General features: G+C 45.1%; 1 protein-coding gene across 1 annotated transcript in view; it reads right to left on the minus strand.

Moving 5' to 3' along the window:
• The window catches only part of herc2 (HECT and RLD domain containing E3 ubiquitin protein ligase 2), a 284,448-nt gene extending 276,669 nt beyond the window's left edge, over nt 1-7,779 (minus strand). Inside the window, exons 1-2 of the mRNA XM_064936237.1 lie at nt 7,674-7,779; nt 1,806-1,915 (exon numbers count right to left, since the gene is read on the minus strand). Coding sequence (XP_064792309.1) covers nt 1,806-1,877 — 72 coding nt within the window. The 5' untranslated portion in view covers nt 1,878-1,915; nt 7,674-7,779. The remainder of the gene's footprint in view (nt 1-1,805; nt 1,916-7,673) is intronic.
• Nucleotides 7,780-22,414: the final 14,635 nt, after the last annotated feature.

Raw genomic sequence — 22,414 nt, forward strand, 5'->3', positions numbered from 1 at the left:
AGTGCACTCTATAGGGAATAGGGCTCTGGTAAACAGTAGTGCACTATATAGGGAATAGGGCTCTGATCTATAGTAGTGCACTATATAGGGAATAGGGCTCTGGTCTATAGTAGTGCACTGTATAGGGAATAGGGCTCTGATCTATAGTAATGCACTGTATAGGGAATAGGGCTCTGGTCAACAGTAGTGCACTGTATAGGGCTCTGGTTAACAGTAGTGCACTGTATAGGGCTCTGGATAACAGTCGTGCACTGTATAGGGAATAGGGCTCTTATCAACAGTAGTGCACTATATAGGGAATAGGGCTCTGGTTAACAGTAGTGCACTATATAGGGAATAGGGTGCCAGTAGTATTATTGTATTTTATTGAAGCAAGAGAGTGTTTCCAAAGGGTTTATTCTTGGACAGATTGATAAAGCCTCTTGTTCTTCGAGAACCAGATTTGGACCTTGTCAGCATCCAATATATTATAGACTACAGCAAGTTCACCAACTATCTGTCAAACATTAAAAAAATATGAATTGGCAGTAGGTTGAATGATGCTGTCAGGGACATAATGTGGGCAGTAGGCTGATAGATATATTGGAGAAGCTACTGAATGAATAGCGTGCCATTTGAAGGTCTGGGAAAACAGTGCAGTTAAATGATCCTCTTACAGTTTGAGCTGACTGCTTGACAGTCCATGTGTCAATGAGTGAAGAAATAAAAGGCTTACGCTACTCACATTGCTTCATCAAGTAATCCAAGACCTATTGACTTAGATGGACTGACAGCCAAAACAGGCTTTCAAAGATTCAGGTTCCAATGTCAATAACATGGAGGACACCAGCAGACGAACATCCAAGTCATGTGTCGGACAGGAAGGAACTGGAAAACTCTCAGCCTGCGTCCTAAACAGCATCCCGTTCTCTATATAGTGCACTACTTCCGACCAGAGCCCTGTGGGCCTACATACGAAACAGGCTGCCATTTGGGATACACACTTGGACATCATTGAGAGCTGCCAGTCTAATTATGGTAACAAGCACTTAGAGGAATACTTGTGCAATACTAGATCAAATGTCGGGAAGAAAAACAAACAAACATCACATTGCATCATTTCACACAGTCAGCTTGAATGTTTAAAAGGGACACTTCAAGGATTTTGTCAATGAGGCCATTGAGCCAACTCCGCTGGCAGAAACCCATAGACTTCTCGTCAATTGCGTTAAAGTTCACCCGACTCTGGGGAAGTAGATAAAGGGCATCATTGCCAACATCCTGAAGTATCCCCTTTAAACTGCAGTGGACCCAATGCTGGAGTTCTGCAGCTTTGATCGAAACCAACATGAGCCTGACATGCTGGCAGACACGGTAAGACCACCACATTACTGAGGAATCAATGTCTTCATTTATCTTTAACATATTGGAAATAGACAGGTTGAGGAAGACCAATTCATTGGCCCGATAATACCATCACAGGGTAACTGTGCTAATCTTTCATCTGAGATCAGAGGCCCAGTCAGTCTCACTAGAGTGCTCCAAAATACAGAAGAGAACTGAAAGCAAACATAATAAATAAACCTGGAATCAGGTGTATTGTGTGGGGCCTACACACCCAGTAGCCTTGCAGGAGGACGGGTTGGCGACCCCTGCAGGGTGTTCTTCTCTAGGCAACACATCTACCTCCATGTTCAAGGTTTTAAATAATAAAAGGTGGTGTCGACATGATGTTTAAAGAACGAAAACGATCACGGTTTCATTATACAATAGGCCTGCTTTCGAGCCAAGAGGTCTCATGGCAGTGAAGAGAGCAGGGGTCTTACCTGCAGGTCTATCTTCAGCCATTTGTCGTGGAACCTCAGTTGGGCATCCAGGGTAAAATACGGCGTAGGCATATTGACGTCTTCTCTCCTGGCTGCAACCACACCAAACCCTAGAAATAGAAGGAAATTATTCAACACAAATACGGCCTCAGTACATCAGCAGCTAGCCATCTTTGACATTTTAAAAGCCTGTTTCCTAGGTGACGATACTCAGCTAGCGAACACGTTTGCAAGCACGCTGTGTTTGTAACAAGGGCAGTACTATTTTTAACAATTTAATAATTATTTTGTGGGCGCCAATAATAGTAAACAGTTGCATAATGGCAGCCACATAGAGCCGTGATATCTGGCAAACAAAATTGGGGTAACTAGCGCGAGCTAGGTAGCTGATGAAGCTAGCTCGCAATGGGGTTAGCCGTTGGTCTTGCCCAAAAGCCAGACAGCAATATTTAGTAGTTTCATCTTATCATCGTAGCCAAGGAATCATAAAGTACGTTATCGTCCCTGAAGTGAATTCAGAATGTAACTTCTTCAGGAAAACAGGCATAATGCTGCAACATCATCATGGGGCGGCAGGGTGGCCTAGTGGTTAGAGTGTAGAGGCGGCAGGGTAGCCTAGTGGTTAGAGTGTAGAGGCGGCAGGGTAGCCTAGTGGTTAGAGTGTAGAGGCGGCAGGGTGGCCTAGTGGTTAGAGTGTAGAGGCGGCAGGGTGGCCTAGTGGTTAGAGTGTAGGGACGGCAGGGTAGTCTAGTGGTTAGAGTGTAGAGGCGGCAGGGTAGTCTAGTGGTTAGAGTGTAGAGGCGGCAGGGTAGTCTAGTGGTTAGAGTGTAGAGGCGGCAGGGTAGTCTAGTGGTTAGAGTGTAGAGGCGGCAGGGTAGTCTAGTGGTTAGAGTGTAGAGGCGGCAGGGTAGTCTAGTGGTTAGAGTGTAGAGGCGGCAGGGTGGCTTAGTGGTTAGAGTGTAGAGGCGGCAGGGTGGCCTAGTGGTTAGAGTGTAGAGGCGGCAGGGTGGCCTAGTGGTTAGAGTGTAGAGGCGGCAGGGTAGCCTAGTGGTTAGAGTGTAGAGGCGGCAGGGTAGCCTAGTGGTTAGAGTGTAGAGGCGGCAGGGTAGCCTAGTGGTTAGAGTGTAGAGGCGGCAGGGTAGCCTAGTGGTTAGAGTGTAGAGGCGGCAGGGTAGCCTAGTGGTTAGAGTGTAGAGGCGGCAGGGTAGCCTCCTGGTTAGAGCATTGGACTAGTAACCGAAAGGTTGCAAGTTCAAATCCCCGAGCTGACAAGGTACAAAATCTGTCGTTCTGCCCCTGAACAGGCAGTTAACCCACTGTTCCTAGGCTGTCGTTGAAAATAAGAATTTGTTCTTAACTGACTTGCCTAGTAAAATAAAGGTAAAATAAAAAATAAAAATGTGGTCGTATTTTCTAAGCTAAAGCACCAAGTACAGTTCACACACAGCAGTTTTTAAATCTACGTTTGTTTGGTTTCAGTCATTTCTGTTAATTCATTCAACATTTATTATTACAGTCTCACAACCTAGGCTACACTCGTGAAAAACAAGTTTTGGTTTATTTCATTTATCAGTTGTCAATTTATTAATTGTCTTTTGTTTGAAGTGTTCCTGGCAATGTTGAGTAAGGACATAGAAGTAGGTCTGTGCTACCTGGCCTGCACGCAAATGTAGGCTTATAAATGTGCCCATGTGATAGTATTTCTGATGGTCTTAACTCACCATCACTAATGAGCTGTGGAGCATAAGTAACATTTCTCTTCACCTCAAAACAGCAACACAGACCACTTGACTTTTCCCACATTATGTTAACTTCACAGCCTTATTCTAAATGGGTAAAAGCTAAATCTGGTTATTTTATTTTTTCCGATTTATTAAAAATACATTTAAACACTTAAATATTCAGACCCTTTACTTTGTATTTTGTCTAGTTACTCTGTGGAGATGGGAGAAATTTCTGGAAGGACAACCATCTCTGCAGCACTCCACCAATCAGGCCTTTATGGTAAAGTGGCCAGTTGGAAGCCACTCCTCAGTAAAAGGCACACGACAGCCATCTTGGAGTTTACCATAAGGCACCTAAAGACTCTCAGAACAATCAGGCCTTTATGGTATAGTGGCCAGTTGGAAGCCACTACTCAGTAAAAGGCACATGGCAGCCATCTTGGAGTTTACCATAAGGCATCTAAAGACTCTCAGACCATGAGAAACAATATTCTCTGGTAGTGATTATAGCTTTGAGTCTTCTTGGGTATGACGCTACAAGCTTGGCACACCTGTATTTGCGGAGTTTCTCCCATTCATCTCTGCAGATCCTCTCCCAAGCTCTTTCAGGTTGTACGGGGAGCTTCGCTGGGCCACTCAGGGACATTGAGACTTGCCCAGAATATAATCCTGCGTTGTCTAGGGTGTGTGCTTAGGGTCGTTGTCCTATTGGAAGGTGAACCTTTGCCCCAGTCTGAGGTCCTGAGCAGGTTTTCATCAAGGATCTCTCTGTACTCCATTTTTCCCTTGATCCTGACTAGTCTCCCAGTCCCTGAAAAACATCCCCACAGCATGCTGCTGCCACCACCATGCTTAACCGTAGGGATGGTGCCAGGTTTCCTCCAGACATGGCACTTGGCATTCTGGCCAAAGAGTTCAATCTTTTTTTCATCAGACCAGAGAATCTTGTTTCTCATGGTCTGAGAGTCTTTAGGTGCCTTTTGGCAAACTCAAAACGGGCTGTCATGTGCCTTTTACTGACGAGTGGCTTCCGTCTGGCCACTCTACCATAAAGGCCTGATTGGTGGAGTACTGCAGAGATGGTTGTCCTTCTGGAAGGTTCCCTCGTCTCCACAGAGGAACACTGGAGCTCTGTCAGAGTGACCATCGGGTTCTTGGTCACCTCCCTGACCAAGGCTCTTCTCCCCCGATTGCTTAGTTTGGCCGGGCGGCCAGCTCTAGTAAGTGTCTTGGTGGTTCCAAACTTCTTCCATTTAAGAATGATGGAGGCAACGGTGTTATTGGGGACCTTCAATGCTGCAGAATATTTTGGTACCCTTCCCCAGATCTGTGCCTTGACACAATCTTGTCACGGAGCTCTACGGACAATTCCTTCGACCTCATCACTTGGTTTTTGCTCTGACAACTGTGGGACATTATATAGACAGATGTGTGACTTTCCAAATCATGTCCAATCAATTGAATTTACCACAGGTGGACTCCAATCAAGTTGTAGAAACGTCTCAAGGATGCTCAACGGAAACATGATGCATATGCGCTACATTGTGTGTCTCATAGTCTGAATACTTATGTAAATAAGGTATCAGTTTTTTAATTTTGAATACTATTGCAAACATGTCTAAAAACCTGTTTTCACTTTGTCATTATGGGATATTGTGTGTTGATTGATGAGGATGTTTTTATTTCATCCTGTAACGTAACAAAATGTGGAAAAACTCAAGGCACTGTATACATACATACATACATAGCATAAGTATTCAGCTTCCTGAGTCAATAGGTTAGAAACACATTTGGCATTTTAATCCTGAAAAACGACCCAGTACTTGCCAATGTCCCGCTTACCCACGCCATGATGTGGTTAGAGCGTTGGACTAGTAACCGGAAGGTTGCAAGTTCAAATCCCAGAGCTGGAAGGGTCAGTCATTCAAAAATCATGTTATTTCACACTGAGTGAAATGTAACTTATGTGATTTGTTAAGCCAAATGTTACTCCTAAATTAAGGCATGCCTAAACAAAGGGTCTGAATACTCATGCAATTTAGTTAGAGGTGTATAAAAAATGTTTTTTTAAATGTAATTCAAAAAATAAAATGTTTATAGATTTAGTCTCACTTTGTAACAATAAAATGTGAAGAAAAGCTTTAAGGCACTGTAACTACTGCTATACACACCTTTTCTATTCATGTCCATACTGTCTTTACACACACACACTGAACAAAAATATAAATTTTTCCATATGCACAAAAAGCATGTTTCTCTCAAATGCTGTGCACCAATTAGTTTTACATCCCTGTTAGTCAGCATTTCTCCTTTGCCAAGATAATCCATCCACCAGACAGGTGTGGGAAATGAAGCTGGTAAAAGAGCATGATCATTACACAGGTGCACCTTGTGCTTGGGGCAACAAAAGGCCACTAAAATGTGCAGTTTTGTCACAACACAATGCCACATGTCTTAAGTTTTTAGGGAGCGTGCAATTTGCATGCTGACTGCATGAATGTCCAACAGAGCTGTTGCCACAGAATGTAATGTTAACTTCTCTACCATAAGCCATAATGTTGTTTTAGAGAATTTGGCAGCATGTCCAACCAGCCTCATAACCGCAGACCATGGCCATGCAAGCCCAGAACCTCCACATCCAGCTTCTTCACCTGCGGGATCGCCTGAGACCAGCCACCTAATGAAATTGAGGAGTATTTCTGTCTGTCATAAAGCCATCTTGTGGGGGGAAAAACTCATTCTGATTGGCTGGGCCTGGCTCCCCAGTGGGTGGGCCTTTGCCCTCCCATGGCTTCGCTCCTACCCCCATGTGAAATCCATAGATTAGGGCTTAATGAATTTATTTCAATTGACTGATGTCCTGATATGAACTGTAACTCAGTAAAATGGTTTACATTGTTGCCTTTGTATTTTTGTTCAGTGTATTTATATTCCCGCCTCTGACATTGCTCGTTCTGATATTTCTTAAGTTTTGTGGGTTGTGTATTTTTATATTATTATTGCTAGGTTTCACTGCACTGTTGGACCTAGAAACACAAGCATTTCGCTCCACCTGCGGTTCTCTTTTATTTACGTTACCTTTATTTAACTAAGCAACGGGGGCCTGGGATTATAAAAATTGAAATATAGGGCAAAACACATCACAACAAGAGACACATCACGACATAAAGAGAGACCGAAGACAACAACATATCAAGGCAGCAACACATGGCAACACAGCATGGTAGCAACGACATGACAACACGGTAGCAACACAACATGACAACACAGTAGCAACACAACATGACAACACAGCATGGTAGCAACACAACAACAATATGGCACAATCATTATTACGATAACATCTGCACATCTGTGTACGTGACCAATAAACTATGATTTGAAAATGCGTTATACTCCGACTTTTCCCAATTACATGGAAAGACTGAACGACTGCTCGTTTACGTAAAACTAGCTGATATTGTCTTTGTGCTAAGCTAGCAGGAGCAGCCATTATGGAATGGGGTCGCGTTGAACAACAAAGACGCTGATTGGCTGACACCGCCGTTCCAAGATGGCTGCTGTGGCTTCTATCATGAGGACAAAAAAAAAGGACCGTGGTCCGGAAAACGAGCTATCCGCCGTTCAATCTTCTCCGTGTAACGTTAACAGTTGGGCTATTTGGACAATTCGGAGTATAACGTATTTCTCATCCCCGGATAGAGGTACATTTTCTCCGAGCCTTATCTTCGGCCGGCTCCGCGGTGTCTTTATATAATATACACGGGAATGATGTCCGACCGTAGTGCAGTTGTAAGCAAAGCGGTTCGGATCTGCAGGCTACTGTTTGGCTAGCTATATTTTACTTCGACAGTAAGACAACGTTATAGCTACAAAACATATCTACACTAGTTACCACACACTTGTTTTTAGCTAAACTGTTGGATACTTGCTGTGTAATCATACTAGCGTTAGTGTTCGGTTAACCATAAATACATGAGTTTACTTTAGCGATGCGGCTAGCTGCATCCAAGCTAACTAACTTAACGCGCTAGGTCATAACAACTGCAAGGACAGAAGCGTTTCACATCCTATACACTCGCCGATGTCGCTCACTTCATCTACATTTATACGACAAAATGTATACAATTAGTTTTGTCCTTACTTGCAAGTTTTTCTTGTTCTATTCTGGCCCCCTCCAGTCCTAACACGGGCTTTGCTGCATTATCAGGTCGTCCATATTGGACCCATATATGATTGACAGCTGAACCTTCCAGGGCGTCGAAACAGATGACGTAGCCAGGCCACAGCCAGTCACCGGGACGTGTTGGAATATTGTGCATGCATCCTTCATTCCTCCCTTGTTTCCTTGAAGTAGCCTAATTATTGAACGAACGTCACTACAACTTTAGAGAACGCTCCCTTATTTAAATTGTCTCATAAGGTCATAAACTAACGTTTTCATATGAACAATACCGTGATTGCGCCGCAAAACAGAATGCTGCATTCACGGCAAATCAGAGGGTGATGACTCTTAATGGTATCATACAAACACTGCATGTGTTTCATTATTTTTATAGGTGGGTCCTATCTAAAAGATGACATACGGTGCAGCAGTACTCTCTCCAGTAAGTAGTCTAGATTACAGCTTCACCTCCTGGCATGTTTTAGCTGAAGTAGTCTACATGATCATGTTTTAAATTAGGCATATTTTTCTAATGTACGTAACCCGAGTGGTGCAGTGGTCTAAGACACTGCAGTACCTGGTTCGAATCCAGGCTGCATCACATCCAGCCATGATTGGGAGTCCCATAGGGTGGCGCACAATTGGCATAGCGTCGTCCGGGTTTGGCCAGGGTAGACCTTCATTGTAAATAAGAATTGGTTCTTAACTGGTTAAACTGGTTAAATTTAAATTATACAACAACAAAAAACATACTGCATCATTACTACTCATTGATTGCATAATAGTTTCAAATCAAATTGTATTTGTCAGTTGCGCTGAAAACAACAGGTGTGGACCTTACAGTGAAATGCTTTCTTACAAGACCTTAACCAACAATGCAGTTTTAAGGAAATACCAACAACAACAAAAGTAAGAGATAAGAATGACAAGTCATTAAAGAACAGCAGTAAATGTATTATATTTATTTTCTATAGCCTTTATTTAACTAAGCAAGTCAGTTAAGAACAAATTCTTATTTACAATGACGGCCTAACAAAAGGCCACCTGCGGGGACGGGGGCCTGGGAGTTATTTGTTTTTTTAAATACAATATAAATATAGGACAAAATGCACATCACAACAAGAGAGAACACAACACGACATAAAGAGAGACCAATGACAACAACATAGCAAGGCAGCAACACATGACAACATAGCATTGTAGCAACACAACATAACAACATGGTAGCAACACAAAACATGGTACAAATATTATTGGTCACAGACAAATCAAATCAAATCAAATCAAATTTATTTATATAGCCCTTCGTACATCAGCTGATATCTCAAAGTGCTGTACAGAAACCCAGCCTAAAACCCCAAACAGCAAGCAATGCAGGTGTAGAAGCACGGTGGCTAGGAAAAACTCCCTAGAAAAGCCAAAACCTAGGAAGAAACCTAGAGAGGAACCAGGCTATGTGGGGTGGCCAGTCCTCTTCTGGCTGTGCCGGGTAGAGATTATAACAGAACATGGCCAAGATGTTCAAATGTTCATAAATGACCAGCATGGTCGAATAATAATAAGGCAGAACAGTTGAAACTGGAGCAGCAGCACGGCCAGGTGGACTGGGGACAGCAAGGAGTCATCATGTCAAGTAGTCCTGGGGCATGGTCCTAGGGCCGCGGTTCAGTTGAAACTGGAGCAGCAGCACGGCCAGGTGGACTGGGGACAGCAAGGAGTCATCATGTCAGGTAGTCCTGGGGCATGGTCCTAGGGCTCAGGTCCTCCGAGAGAGAGAAGGAGAGAATTAGAGAACGCACACTTAGATTCACACAGGACACCGAATTGGACAGGAGAAGTACTCCAGATATAACAAACTGACCCCAGCCCCCGACACATAAACTACTGCAGCATAAATACTGAAGGCTGAGACAGGAGGGGTCAGGAGACACTGTGGCCCCACCCGAGGACACCCCGGACAGGGCCAAACAGGAAGGATATAACCCCACCCACTATGCCAAAGCACAGCCCCCACACCACTGGAGGGATATCTTCAACCACCAACTTACCATCCTGAGACAAAGCTGAGTATTGCCCGCAAAGATCTCCGCCACGGCACAACCCAAGGGGGGGCGCCAACCCAGACAGGATGACCACATCAGTGAATCAACCCACTCAGGTGACGCACCCCCTCAGGGACGGCATGAGAGAGCCCCAGCAAGCCAGTGACTCAGCCCCTGTAATAGGGTTAGAGGCAGAGAATCCCAGTGGAAAGAGGGGAACCGGCCAGGCAGAGACAGCAAGGGTGGTTCGTTGCTCCAGAGCCTTTCCGTTCACCTTCCCACTCCTGGGCCAGACTACACTCAATCATATGACCCACTGAAGAGATGAGTCTTCAGTAAAGACTTAAAGGTTGAGACCGAGTTTGCGTCTCTGACATGGGTAGGCAGACCGTTCCATAAAAATGGAGCTCTATAGGAGAAAGCCCTGCCTCCAGCTGTTTGCTTAGAAATTCTAGGGACAATTAGGAGGCCTGCGTCTTGTGACCGTAGCGTACGTGTAGGTATGTACGGCAGGACCAAATCAGAGAGATAGGTAGGAGCAAGCCCATGCAATGCTTTGTAGGTTAGCAGACAACAGCACAAAGGGTAAGAAGGTAGAGACAACAATACATCACGCAAAGTAGCCACAACGGACAGTAAGAGTCCATGATTGAGTCTTTGAATGAAGAGATGGAGATAAAACTGTCCAGTTTGAGTGTTTGTTGCAGCTTGTTCCAGTCACTAGCTGCAGCGAACTAAAAAGTGGCCCAGGGATGTGTGTGCTTTGGGGACCTTTAACAGAATGTGACTGGCAGAACGGATGTTGTATGTGGAGAATGAGGCCTGCAGTAGATATCTCAGATAGGGAGGAGTGAACAGGTGTTGTATGTGGATTATGAGGGCTGCAGTAGATATCTCAGATAGGGGGAGTGAGCAGGTGTTGTATGTGGAGGATGAGGGCTGCAGTAGGTATCTCAGATAGGAGGGGAGTGAGGCCTGCAGTTGATATCTCAGATAGGAGGGGAGTGAACAGGTGTTGTATGTGAAGGATGAGGCCTGCAGTAGATATCTCAGATAGGAGGGGAGTGAGCAGGTGTTGTATGTGAAGGATGAGGCCTGCAGTAGATATCTCAGATAGGAGGGGAGTGAACAGGTGTTGTATGTGAAGGATGAGGCCTGCAGTAGATATCTCAGACAGGAGGGGAGTGAGCAGGTGTTGTATGTGAAGGATGAGGCCTGCAGTAGATATCTCAGATAGGAGGGGAGTGAGCAGGTGTTGCATGTGAAGGATGAGGCCTGCAGTAGATATCTCAGGTAGGAGGGGAGTGAGGCCTGCAGTAGATATCTCAGATAGGGGGGGGGTGGGGCCTAAGAGGGTTTTGTAAATAAGCATCAACCAGTGGGTCTTGCAGAGATGACCAGTTTACAGAGGAGTATAGAGTGCAGTGATGTGTCCAATTGTTTTATTTTACCTTTATTTAACTAGGCAAAGTCAGTTAAGAACAAATTCTTATTTTCAATAACGGCCTACCAGGGAACAGTGGGTTAACTGCCTGTTCAGGGGCAGAACGACAGATTTGTACCTTGTCAGCTCGGGGATTTGAACTTGCAACCTAAGGAGCATTGGTGGCAAATCTGATGGCCGAATGGTAAAGAACATCTAGCCGCTCTAGAGGTGTGGACTCGAGTCACAAATACAAGTGGGGCATCATACAGTGAAGCAAAAAAGTATTTAGTCAGCCACCAATTGTGCAAGTTCTCCCACTTAAAAAGATGAGAGAGGCCTGTAATTTTCATCATAGGTACACTTCAACTATGACAGACAAAATGAGGGGGAAAAAATCCAGAAAATCACATTCTGGATTTTTAATGAATTTATTTGTAAATTATGGTGGAAAATAAGTATTTGGTCAATAACAAAAGTTTATTTCAATACTTTGTTATATACCCTTTGTTGGCAATGACAGAGGTCAAACGTTTTCTGTAAGTCTTCACAAGGGATTCACATACTGTTGCTGGTATTTTGGCCCATTTCTCCATGCAGATCTCCTCTAGAGCAGTGATGTTTTGGGGCTGTTGCTGGGCAACACAGACTTTCAACTCCCTCCAAAGATTATCTATGGGGTTGAGATCTGGAGACTGGCTAGGCTACTCCAGGACCTTGAAATGCTTCTTACGAAGCCACTCCTTCATTGCCCAGGCGGTATGTTTGGGATCATTGTCATGCTGAAAGACCCAGCCACATTTCATCTTCAATGCCCTTGCTGATGGAAGGAGGTTTTCACTCAAAATCTCACGATAAGGGAACTCCCGGGTGGCGCAGTGTTTAAGGGTGCCATCAGAGACTCTGGGTTCGCGCCCAGGCTCTGTCGTAACCGGCCACGACCGGGAGGTCCGTGGGACGACGCACAATTAGCCTAGCGTCGTCCGGGTTAGGGAGGGCTTGGCCTGTAGGGATGTCCTTGTCTCATCGCGTACCAGCGACCTCTGTAGCGGGCCGGGCGCAGGGCGCGCTAACCAAGGTTGCCAGGTGCACTGTGTTTCCTCCGACGCATTGGTGCGGCTGGCTTCTGGGTTAGATGCACGCTGTGTTAAAAAGCAGTGCGGCTTGGTTGGATTGTGTATCGGAGGACGCATGACTTTCAACCTTCGTCTCTCCCGAGCCCGTACGGGAGTTGTAGCAATGAGACAAGACCGTATCTACTAAAACAATTGGATAACATGAAATTGAGGAGAAAAGGGGGTAAAATTCAACAACAAAAAAAAACTCACGATACATGGCCCCATTAATTCTTTCCTTTACACGGATCAGTCGTCCTAGTCCCTTTGCAGAAAAACAGCCCCGAAGCATGATGTTTCCACCACCATGCTTCATAGTAGGTATGGTGTTCTTTGGATGCAACTCCGCATTCTTTGTCCTTCAAACACGACGAGTTGAGTTTTTACCAAAAAGTTCTATTTTGGTTTCATCTGACCATATGACATTCTCCCAATCTTCTTCTGGATCATCCAAATGCTCTCTAGCAAACTTCAGACAGGCCTGGACATGTACTGGCTAAAGCAGGGGGACACGTCTGGCACTGCAGGATTTGAGTCCCTGGCGGCGTAGTGCGTTACTGATGGTAGGCTTTGTTACTTTGGTCACAGCTCTATGCAGGTCATTCACTAGGTCCCCCCGTGTGGTTCTGGGATTTTTGCTCTCTGTTCTTGTGATCATTTTGACCCCACGGGGTGAGATCTTGCATGGAGCCCCAGATCAAGGGAGATTATCAGTGGTCTTGTATGTCTTCCATTTCCTAATAATTGCTCCCACAGTTGATTTCTTCAAACCAAGCTGCTTGCCTATTGCAGAATCTGTCTTCCCAGCCTGGTGCAGGTCTCCAATTTTGTTTCTGGTTTCCTTTGACAGATCTTTGGTCTTGGCCATAGTGGAGTTTGGAGTGTGACTGTTTGAGGTTGTGGACAGGGGTCTTTTATACCGATAACAAGTTCAAACAGGTGCCATTAATACAGGTAACAAGTGGAGGACAGAGGAGCCTCTTAAAGAAGAAGTTACAGGTCTGTGAGAGCCATAAATCTTGCTTGTTTGTAGGTGACCAAATACTTATTTTCCACCATAATTTGCAAATAAATTCATTAAAAATCCTCTAAAAAAATTCTCATTTTGTCTGTCATAGTTGAAGTGGACCTATGATGAAAATTACAGGCCTCTCACATCTTTTCAAGTGGGAGAACTTGAACAATTGGTGGCTGACTAAATACTTTTTTGCTTCACTGTATGATGACTTGCAACTCTGTCTTTAACACCAATGACTTGTGACTTGACTTGGACTTGAGCCTTTTGACTCGACCTGACTTGATACCCTCCCCAAGCCCAAATATTAAAAATTATGCTATTAAGAAAAGTGTGCAGCGCATCAACTCTTCATTTAACGGATTACAGTTTGAATCGGACAGCAGCCAATCAAATTGTGCCAGCTGAGAAAAAGTTGTACATGGCAGAGGAACATTGGCGGGTGAATTCAGATGGAGCCCTTGGAAAGACGATCCCCAAAATAATGTTTTTCGGATATAAAGACGACGGTGTATCAACAAAAAACGGATTGCAACTTGCAAAACATGCGGGAAGAAAATTACAGACGGAGGCGCAGCAAAATGTAATATACTATTACTCTTATTACAAATATGAAATGGTATTAAATTTGGTGAAGAGTACATTATGACTTGTTTAGGACTTGAGACTTGACTTGACGGTCTTGACTCGGACTTGCCTGTTTTGATCTGGGACTTGACTTGGGACTTACTTGTGACTTGTAAAACAATGACTTGGTCCCACCTCTGGCCGCTCGAGAGCACCCTTAAATGCCGATCTATAAATTACATCTCCGTAATCTAACATGGGTAGGATGGTCATCTGAATCAGGGTTAGTTTGGCAGCTCGGGTCAAAGAGGAGTGATTACGATAGAGGAAACCAAGTCTAGATTTAATTTCAGCCTGCAGCTTTGTTATGTGCTGAGAGAAAGACAGTGCACCGTCTAGCCATACTCCCAAGTACTTGTATGAGGTGACATCTGTCACGCTCGTCAAAATGATTGGACCAAGGCGCAGCAGCACGCGTAGATTTCGAAATAATTTAATAAATCAAAACTCACCGAACAAAACAATAAAGCACACACGAAACATGAAGCTAACAGTGCTACTAGGCACCTAAACATAGTCAAGATCCCACAAATCACAATGGTGAAAATGGCTACCTAAATATGATCCCCAATCAGAGACAATGATAAACAGCTGTCTCTGATTGGGAACCATACCAGGTCAACATAAACCATTAGTCACCCAGATGACCCACCCAGATGACCCACCCAAGTCACTATCGCACCCCAACCAACATAGAGAATAAACAGCTCTCTATGGTCAGGGCATGACAACATCAAGCTCTAAACCCTCAGAGGTAGTAATCACACCTGTGGGGAGAGGGGCATTTTTCTTACCAAACCATATGACCTTTGTTTTGGAGGTGTTCAGAACAAGGTTAAGGGCAGAGAAAGCTTGTTGGACACGAAGAAAGCTTTGTTGTAGAACATTTAACACAAAATCCGGGGAGGGGCCACCTGAGTTTAAGACTGCATCATCTGAATAAGAATGGATAAGAGAGCTTCCTACTGCCTGAGCTATGTTGTTGATGTAAATTGAGAAGAGTGTGGGGCCTAGGATCGAGCCATGGGGAACTCCCTTGATGTCAGGCAGTGGCTGAGACAGCAGATGTTCTGACATTATACACTGCACTCTTTGAGAGAGGTAGTTAGCAAACCAGGCCAAAGACCCCTCAGAGACACCAATGCTCCTTACCCGGCCCACAAGAATGGAATGGTCTACCATATCAAAAGCTTTGGCCAAGTCAATAAAAATAGCAGCACAACACTGCTTAGAATCAAGGGCAAGGGTGACATCAGAGGACCTTCAAGGTTGCAGTGACGCATCCATAAATAACAATAAGGGGGCACCTGTGTCGAGGTAAATCAGGTAATATGTACATTTAAGTAGAGTTATTAAACTGCGTAGATAATAACAGAGAGTAGCAGCAGCGTGGAAGAGGAGGATGGGGGGGGGGGGCAATGCAAATAGTCTGGGTAGCTATCTGACTAGATGTTCAGGAGTCTCATGGTTTGGGGATGGAAGCTGTTTAGAAGCCTCTTGGACCTGTTGGATCCTGTATTTTACATTATAGCCATTAGTATATATCTGATTAAATATCATCTGATGTTGGTTGTGTGAGGTGTCTGCATTTGTGCACTGGAGCATCATTATGAGATTAAACAACTGCTTGCTACTTGCCTGTTTATGTGTGACAAGAACTGAGTAACATGGTGTGACCTGGATGTTGCAAAGCAGTAGATAACAGCCCAGCAGATGCTTTGTCCTTGTGTTTGTATGTAACAATATTGAGCACATGGTGTGACTTGCTGTATCTTACAAAGTTGTGATAGGGAGGGGTGGTCATCCCGAGGTTTAACTGAGATGGAAAAATACAGAAGACGCAATGAGTTGGGGGGGCACATTCAGAGTGGGGTGTTGCGAGAACAAGCGGTCTTTTGTTAGATAACAGGAGCCAGGTGTGAGATAACGGCATGGAGCATGAGAGCCTGGATGTTCTTCACAAGCAACAGTTACATCTATCAACAGAAGCGCCAAGAGGCGGGGACCCGCCTGAGCGCCTGCAATAGGCTGAGCAAGTTTAAACCACGCCCAGTCTCTACTGTGATAGGCCAACAGACGGTTGGAACTGTCTATCACAGTATAAAGAATACTGTTTTACATACGTCTTGTCAGTTCTCTGTTCTGCCCTGCGTGGTATTACAGTGAGCCCGTATATACGAAAGTTGCATTTGCCATTTATTACTTAGCTAATAAAAAATACATTGTATAAAATCGGTGACTCATTGTTATATTTATCCTGATACCAGATTTGAATTTACGCAACTCTAACAGACCTTGACTTGGCGCTCCGGTATGATACTGCACATGGGTACACTTTTTCAAAAACAAATAAATATATAATTTTTTATATTCCTTGAATGCACTGACCTCTTGTGAATTTCTTCCAACAGTGATTATGGACCAGATTGGGGACTTCCTGACCTATAACGCAACCCCTGCTGTGAGGGTCACACTTTTAGGAACCCTGGAGTGCTGGTTTAATGAGAATTATTGTTTGGCATGTTATCATTGAGTGTGTAACTCAAATCAAATGTTATGTCACATGAGCCGAATACAACTGGTGTAGTTGACCTAACCATGAAATGCCGAATACAACCGGTGTAGTTGACCTAACCATGAAATGCCGAATACAACCAGTGTAGCAGACCGAACCAGGAAATACTACTTACAAGCCCTTAACCAACAATGCAGTTCAAGAAATAGAGTTAAAATATTTAATAAATAAACAAAAGTTTAAAAAAATTAAATACTAATAATGTAACAGAATAAAAAATGGTTAGTAATGAGGCTATATACAGGGGTACTGGTTAGTAATGAGGCTATATACAGGGGGTACCGGTTAGTAATGAGGCTATATACAGGGGTACTGGTTAGTAATGAGGCTATATACAGGGGGTACTGGTTAGTAATGAGGCTATATACAGGGGTACTGGTTAGTAATGAGACTATATACAGCGGGCACCGGTTAGTAATGAGGCTATATACAGGGGTACTGGTTAGTAATGAGGCTATATACAGGGGGTACTGGTTAGTAATGAGGCTATATACAGGGGGTACTGGTTAGTAATGAGGCTATATACAGGGGTACTGGTTAGTAATGAGGCTATATACAGGGGTACTGGTTAGTAATGAGGCTATATACAGGGGGTACTGGTTAGTAATGAGGCTATATACAGGGGGTACTGGTTAGTAATGAGGCTATATACAGGGGGTACTGGTTAGTAATGAGGCTATATACAGGGGTACTGGTTAGTAATGAGGCTATATACAGGGGTACTGGTTAGTAATGAGGCTATATACAGGGGGTACTGGTTAGTAATGAGGCTATATACAGGGGGTACCGGTTAGTAATGAGGCTATATACAGGGGTTACCGGTACATAGTCAATGTGCGGGTGTACAGGTTAGTCGAGTTAATTTGTTTTTTAAATGTATTTTATTTCACCTTTATAACCAGGTAGGCTAGTTGAGAACAAGTTCTCATTTGCAACTGCGACCTGGCCAAGATAAAGCGTAGCAGTGTGAACAGACAACAACACAGAGTTACACATGGAGTAAACAATTAACAAGTCAATAACACAGTAGAAGAAAAAAGAGAGTCTATATACATTGTGTACAAAAGGCATGAGGAGGTAGGCAAATAATTAGAATTTTGCAGATTAACACTGGAGTGATAAATGATCAGATGGTCATGTACAGGTAGAGATATTGGTGTGCAAAAGAGCAGAAAAGTAAAAAATATAAACAGTATGGGGAACAGGTAGGTAAAATTGGGTGGGCTATTTACCGATAAGACTATGTACAGCTGCAGCGATCGGTTAGCTGCTCAGATAGCAGATGTTTGAAGTTGGTGAGGGAGATAAAAGTCTACAACTTCAGCGATTTTTGCAATTCGTTCCAGTCACAGGCAGCAGAGAACTGGAATGAAAGGCGGCCAAATGAGGTGTTAGCTTTAGGGATGATCAGTGAGATACACCTGCTGGAGCGCGTGCTACGGATGGGTGTTGCCATGGTGACCAGTGAACTGAGATAAGGCGGAGCTTTACCTAGCATGGACTTGTACATGTAGGTAGGGGTAAAGTGACTATGCATAGATCATAAACTCCTGTTTTGTTTTACGACAGGGGTTACAGTGATATAATGTTCCCCTCAACGTATGACTGTTGATCACTGGATGTCCTGGGGGCCTCATCTCCTTCAGCTGGATGTCCTGGGGGCCTCATCTCCTTCAGCTGGATGTCCTGGGGGCCTCATCTCATTCAGCTGGATGTCCTGGGGGCCTCATCTCCTTCAGCTGGATGTCCTGGGGGCCTCATCTCATTCAGCTGGATGTCCTGGGGGCCTCATATCTCCTTCAGCTGGATGTCCCGGGGGCCTCACATCTCCTTCAGCTGGATGTCCTGGGGGCCTCATCTCCTTCAGCTGGATGTCCTGGGGGCCTCATCTCCTTCAGCTGGATGTCCTGGGGGCCTCATATCTCCTTCAGCTGGATGTCCTGGGGGCCTCATATCTCCTTCAGCTGGATGTCCTGGGGGCCTCATATCTCCTTCAGCTGGATGTCCTGGGGGCCTCATCTCCTTCAGCTGGATGTCCTGGGGGCCTCATCTCCTTCAGCTGGATGTCCTGGGGGCCCCATCTCCTTCAGCTGGATGTCCTGGGGGCCTCATATCTCCTTCAGCTGGATGTCCTGGGGGCCTCATCTCCTTCAGCTGGATGTCCTGGGGGCCCCATCTCCTTCAGCTGGATGTCCTGGGGGCCCCATCTCCTTCAGCTGGATGTCTTGGGGGCCCCATCTCCTTCAGCTGGATGTCCTGGGGGCCTCATCTCCTTCAGCTGGATGTCCTGGGGGCCTCATCTCCTTCAGCTGGATGTCCTGGGGGCCCCATCTCCTTCAGCTGGATGTCCTGGGGGCCCCATCTCCTTCAGCTGGATGTCCTGGTGTCCTGGGGGCCTCATCTCCTTCAGCTGGATGTCCTGGGGGCCTCATATCTCCTTCAGCTGGATGTCCTGGGGGCCTCATCTCCTTCAGCTGGATGTCCTGGGGCCTCATCTCCTTCAGCTGGATGTCCTGGGGGCCTCATCTCCTTCAGCTGGATGTCCTGGGGGCCTCATCTCCTTCAGCTGGATGTCCTGGGGGCCTCATCTCCTTCAGCTGGATGTCCTGATGTCCTGGGGGCCTCATCTCCTTCAGCTGGATGTCCTGGGGGCCTCATCTCCTTCAGCTGGATGTCCTGGTGTTCTGGGGGCCTCATCTCCTTCAGCTGGATGTCCTGGGGGCCTCATCTCCTTCAGCTGGATGTCCTGGGGGCCTCATCTCCTTCAGCTGGATGTCCTGGGGGCCTCATCTCCTTCAGCTGGATGTCCTGGGGGCCTCATCTCCTTCAGCTGGATGTCCTGATGTCCTGGGGGCCTCATCTCCTTCAGCTGGATGTCCTGGGGGCCTCATCTCCTTCAGCTGGATGTCCTGGGGGCCTTATCTCCTTCAGCTGGATGTCCCGGGGGCCTCATCTCCTTCAGCTGGATGTCCTGGGGGCCTTATCTCCTTCAGCTGGATGTCCTGGGGGCCTCATATCTCCTTCAGCTGGATGTCCTGATGTCCTGGGGGCCTCATCTCCTTCAGCTGGATGTCCTGATGTCCTGGGGACCTCATCTCCTTCAGCTGGATGTCCTGGGGGCCCCATCTCCTTCAGCTGGATGTCCTGATGTCCTGGGGACCTCATCTCCTTCAGCTGGATGTCCTGGGGGCCTCATCTCCTTCAGCTGGATGTCCTGATGTCCTGGGGACCTCATCTCCTTCAGCTGGATGTCCCGGGGCCTCATCTCCTTCAGCTGGATGTCCTGGGGCCTTATCTCCTTCAGCTGGATGTCCTGGGGGCCTCATATCTCCTTCAGCTGGATGTCCTGATGTCCTGGGGGCCTCATCTCCTTCAGCTGGATGTCCTGATGTCCTGGGGACCTCATCTCCTTCAGCTGGATGTCCTGGGGACCTCATCTCCTTCAGCTGGATGTCCTGGGGACCTCATCTCCTTCAGCTGGATGTCCTGGGGGCCCCATCTCCTTCAGCTGGATGTCCTGATGTCCTGGGGACCTCATCTCCTTCAGCTGGATGTCCTGGGGGCCTCATCTCCTTCAGCTGGATGTCCTGATGTCCTGGGGACCTCATCTCCTTCAGCTGGATGTCCCGGGGGCCTCATCTCCTTCAGCTGGATGTCCTGGGGGCCTTATCTCCTTCAGCTGGATGTCCTGGGGGCCTCATATCTCCTTCAGCTGGATGTCCTGATGTCCTGGGGGCCTCATCTCCTTCAGCTGGATGTCCTGGGGGCCTCATCTCCTTCAGCTGGATGTCCTGATGTCCTGGGGACCTCATCTCCTTCAGCTGGATGTCCTGGGGGCCTCATCTCCTTCAGCTGGATGTCCTGATGTCCTGGGACCCTATTCCCTATATAGTGCACTACTTTAGACCAGAGCCCTATTCCCTATATAGTGCACTACTTTAGACCAGAACCCTATTCCCTATATAGTGCACTACTTTATAGTAGTAGGGAATGAGATGACATTTATGACACATACAGTGACTGCTCCTGACTTATATGGTCAGAAAGGTACATTTAACTATAGTTTTCACATTTTGATTTGTGCAACAGTATCAAATAGTTCATGTAATTGCCCTCCACAAGATGATGGTTGTTGGGGGAGGATGATGAGCAGAGTACTGAGGTGAGTCCGTCTCTCCATGCAGTGGTTGTAACCTATGCCTCACTGTTTTTTTTTAAATGTGGCAGCATTGATTTCCTTTATTTATTTATTTTATTTTACCTTTATTTTACCAGGCAAGTCAGTTAAGAACAAATTCTTATTTACAATGACGGCCTAGGAACAGTGGGTTAACTGCCTGTTCAGGGGCAGAACAACAGATTTTGTACCTGGTCAGCTCTGGGATTTGAACTTGCAACCTTCCGGTAACTAATCCAACGCTCTAACCACTTATATAAATACATCTCAATTCTCAGCTTCCTCGTGTGTTTTTCAATGTGTGTTTTAAAAGACAGCATATCATCAATCCAAATACCCAAATACTTAAAGCAGATTGGAGTCAAATGTGTTTGAAAAACTTTCAAGGTGAAACGGTCAATAGTTCAGAATATGGCAATGAAAAAGGGGACTTTGTATTAGTGTTGTTCACTAAAATATTAATCTTGATAGTTTCCGCTAGAATGAGAGGAAGTGTTATTTCACAGGACCTATTTCTACGCGTGTGTGAAGAATCACCTTTTCACCCAAAAAGCGATAATCAACTAGATTAAACTGGATTAAGATAGATTAAACTGGATTAAACTGGATTAAACTAGAATAAACTGCTGTCTGAATATCATCATTATTATTTGTATTTTTTTCTTGGCGGACATCAGGGGCATAATCAACATAATTAAAAATCATTTGTCGACTACAAATTAACCGCACGAAGGCCAAACAGATGTAATATTTGACTAAAACTTAATCATTTCAAACATTGCTTCCATTTTGTATATGACCTACTGTATATCTATGAAGATTTGCAGAAACTGCTTCTCCAATAGAAATCTCTGAGCACACTTATACGCGACATCGACATTAGCTAGCATAGGTCAACGTGGTAAAGTGACGTTTTCAATAAAATTCACTCGAGCGGGGTCTTCAACCTAGAGTGGGGTACGGAAGCCATCTTTATCAATTGAAAGAGTCGTTACTAGCTGCTATAGCCACAAATAAATAAACCCTGCCCATTTCTGCATTTCTACAATCTTGTTTTAACCCTAACCCCACTGCTGACTTTATGCCTAAGCCTAATCTTAAATGAACTATTCTACAGGTCTGTGTTAGCACGCTAATAACAAACCCTGCACACACATTTTGTTTAAAAAAAATGTATTTAAGGGTTTTGCAGTAGGTTGATAATGATAATTCACCAAAGTATGTTGTATCAGACATTTCAAACAACATTCACAGCTAATGAGAAAACATTCATGGTATTTAGTTTAAGAGAATGAACAAGGCAACTTTGGGGTTAATTTGAATGGGAGCCAACGTCAGATTGAGAGATTTTGACATCCGTACGGCCCATGTGACTGATGTGAACACCAATCCGTGAGCTCATGCGCAGAAACATGTCATTGGGTCTAATGGTAACATGCCTAACAAAAAGAAAAACTTGTCCGTTTTACAAGGTTGCAGTAATGGCAGGTTCTGCAACTTAAGGCATTGTCTCCAATCAAGGTTTTGCCTTTAGAATTGAAGAACTAAGGACCCGTTTTTCACATCTCCCATTGACTTGCCAAACCAAACTCTGGCCTGGGGTGTCGTCATTACGCCTTACAACGAAAAACGTTTACCATTTTAAGAACCAAATGGAATGAAACGGGAAGGGACCTACCTGATTTTGTCCAATAGAAACTCTTGTTTTTGTTGCAAAACGTTTTCCGTTTGGAGTAAACCGTTTCC

This window comes from Oncorhynchus masou, chromosome 24, assembly GCF_036934945.1.
Source record: "Oncorhynchus masou masou isolate Uvic2021 chromosome 24, UVic_Omas_1.1, whole genome shotgun sequence".
In the NCBI taxonomy this organism is placed as follows: Eukaryota; Metazoa; Chordata; class Actinopteri; order Salmoniformes; family Salmonidae; genus Oncorhynchus; species Oncorhynchus masou.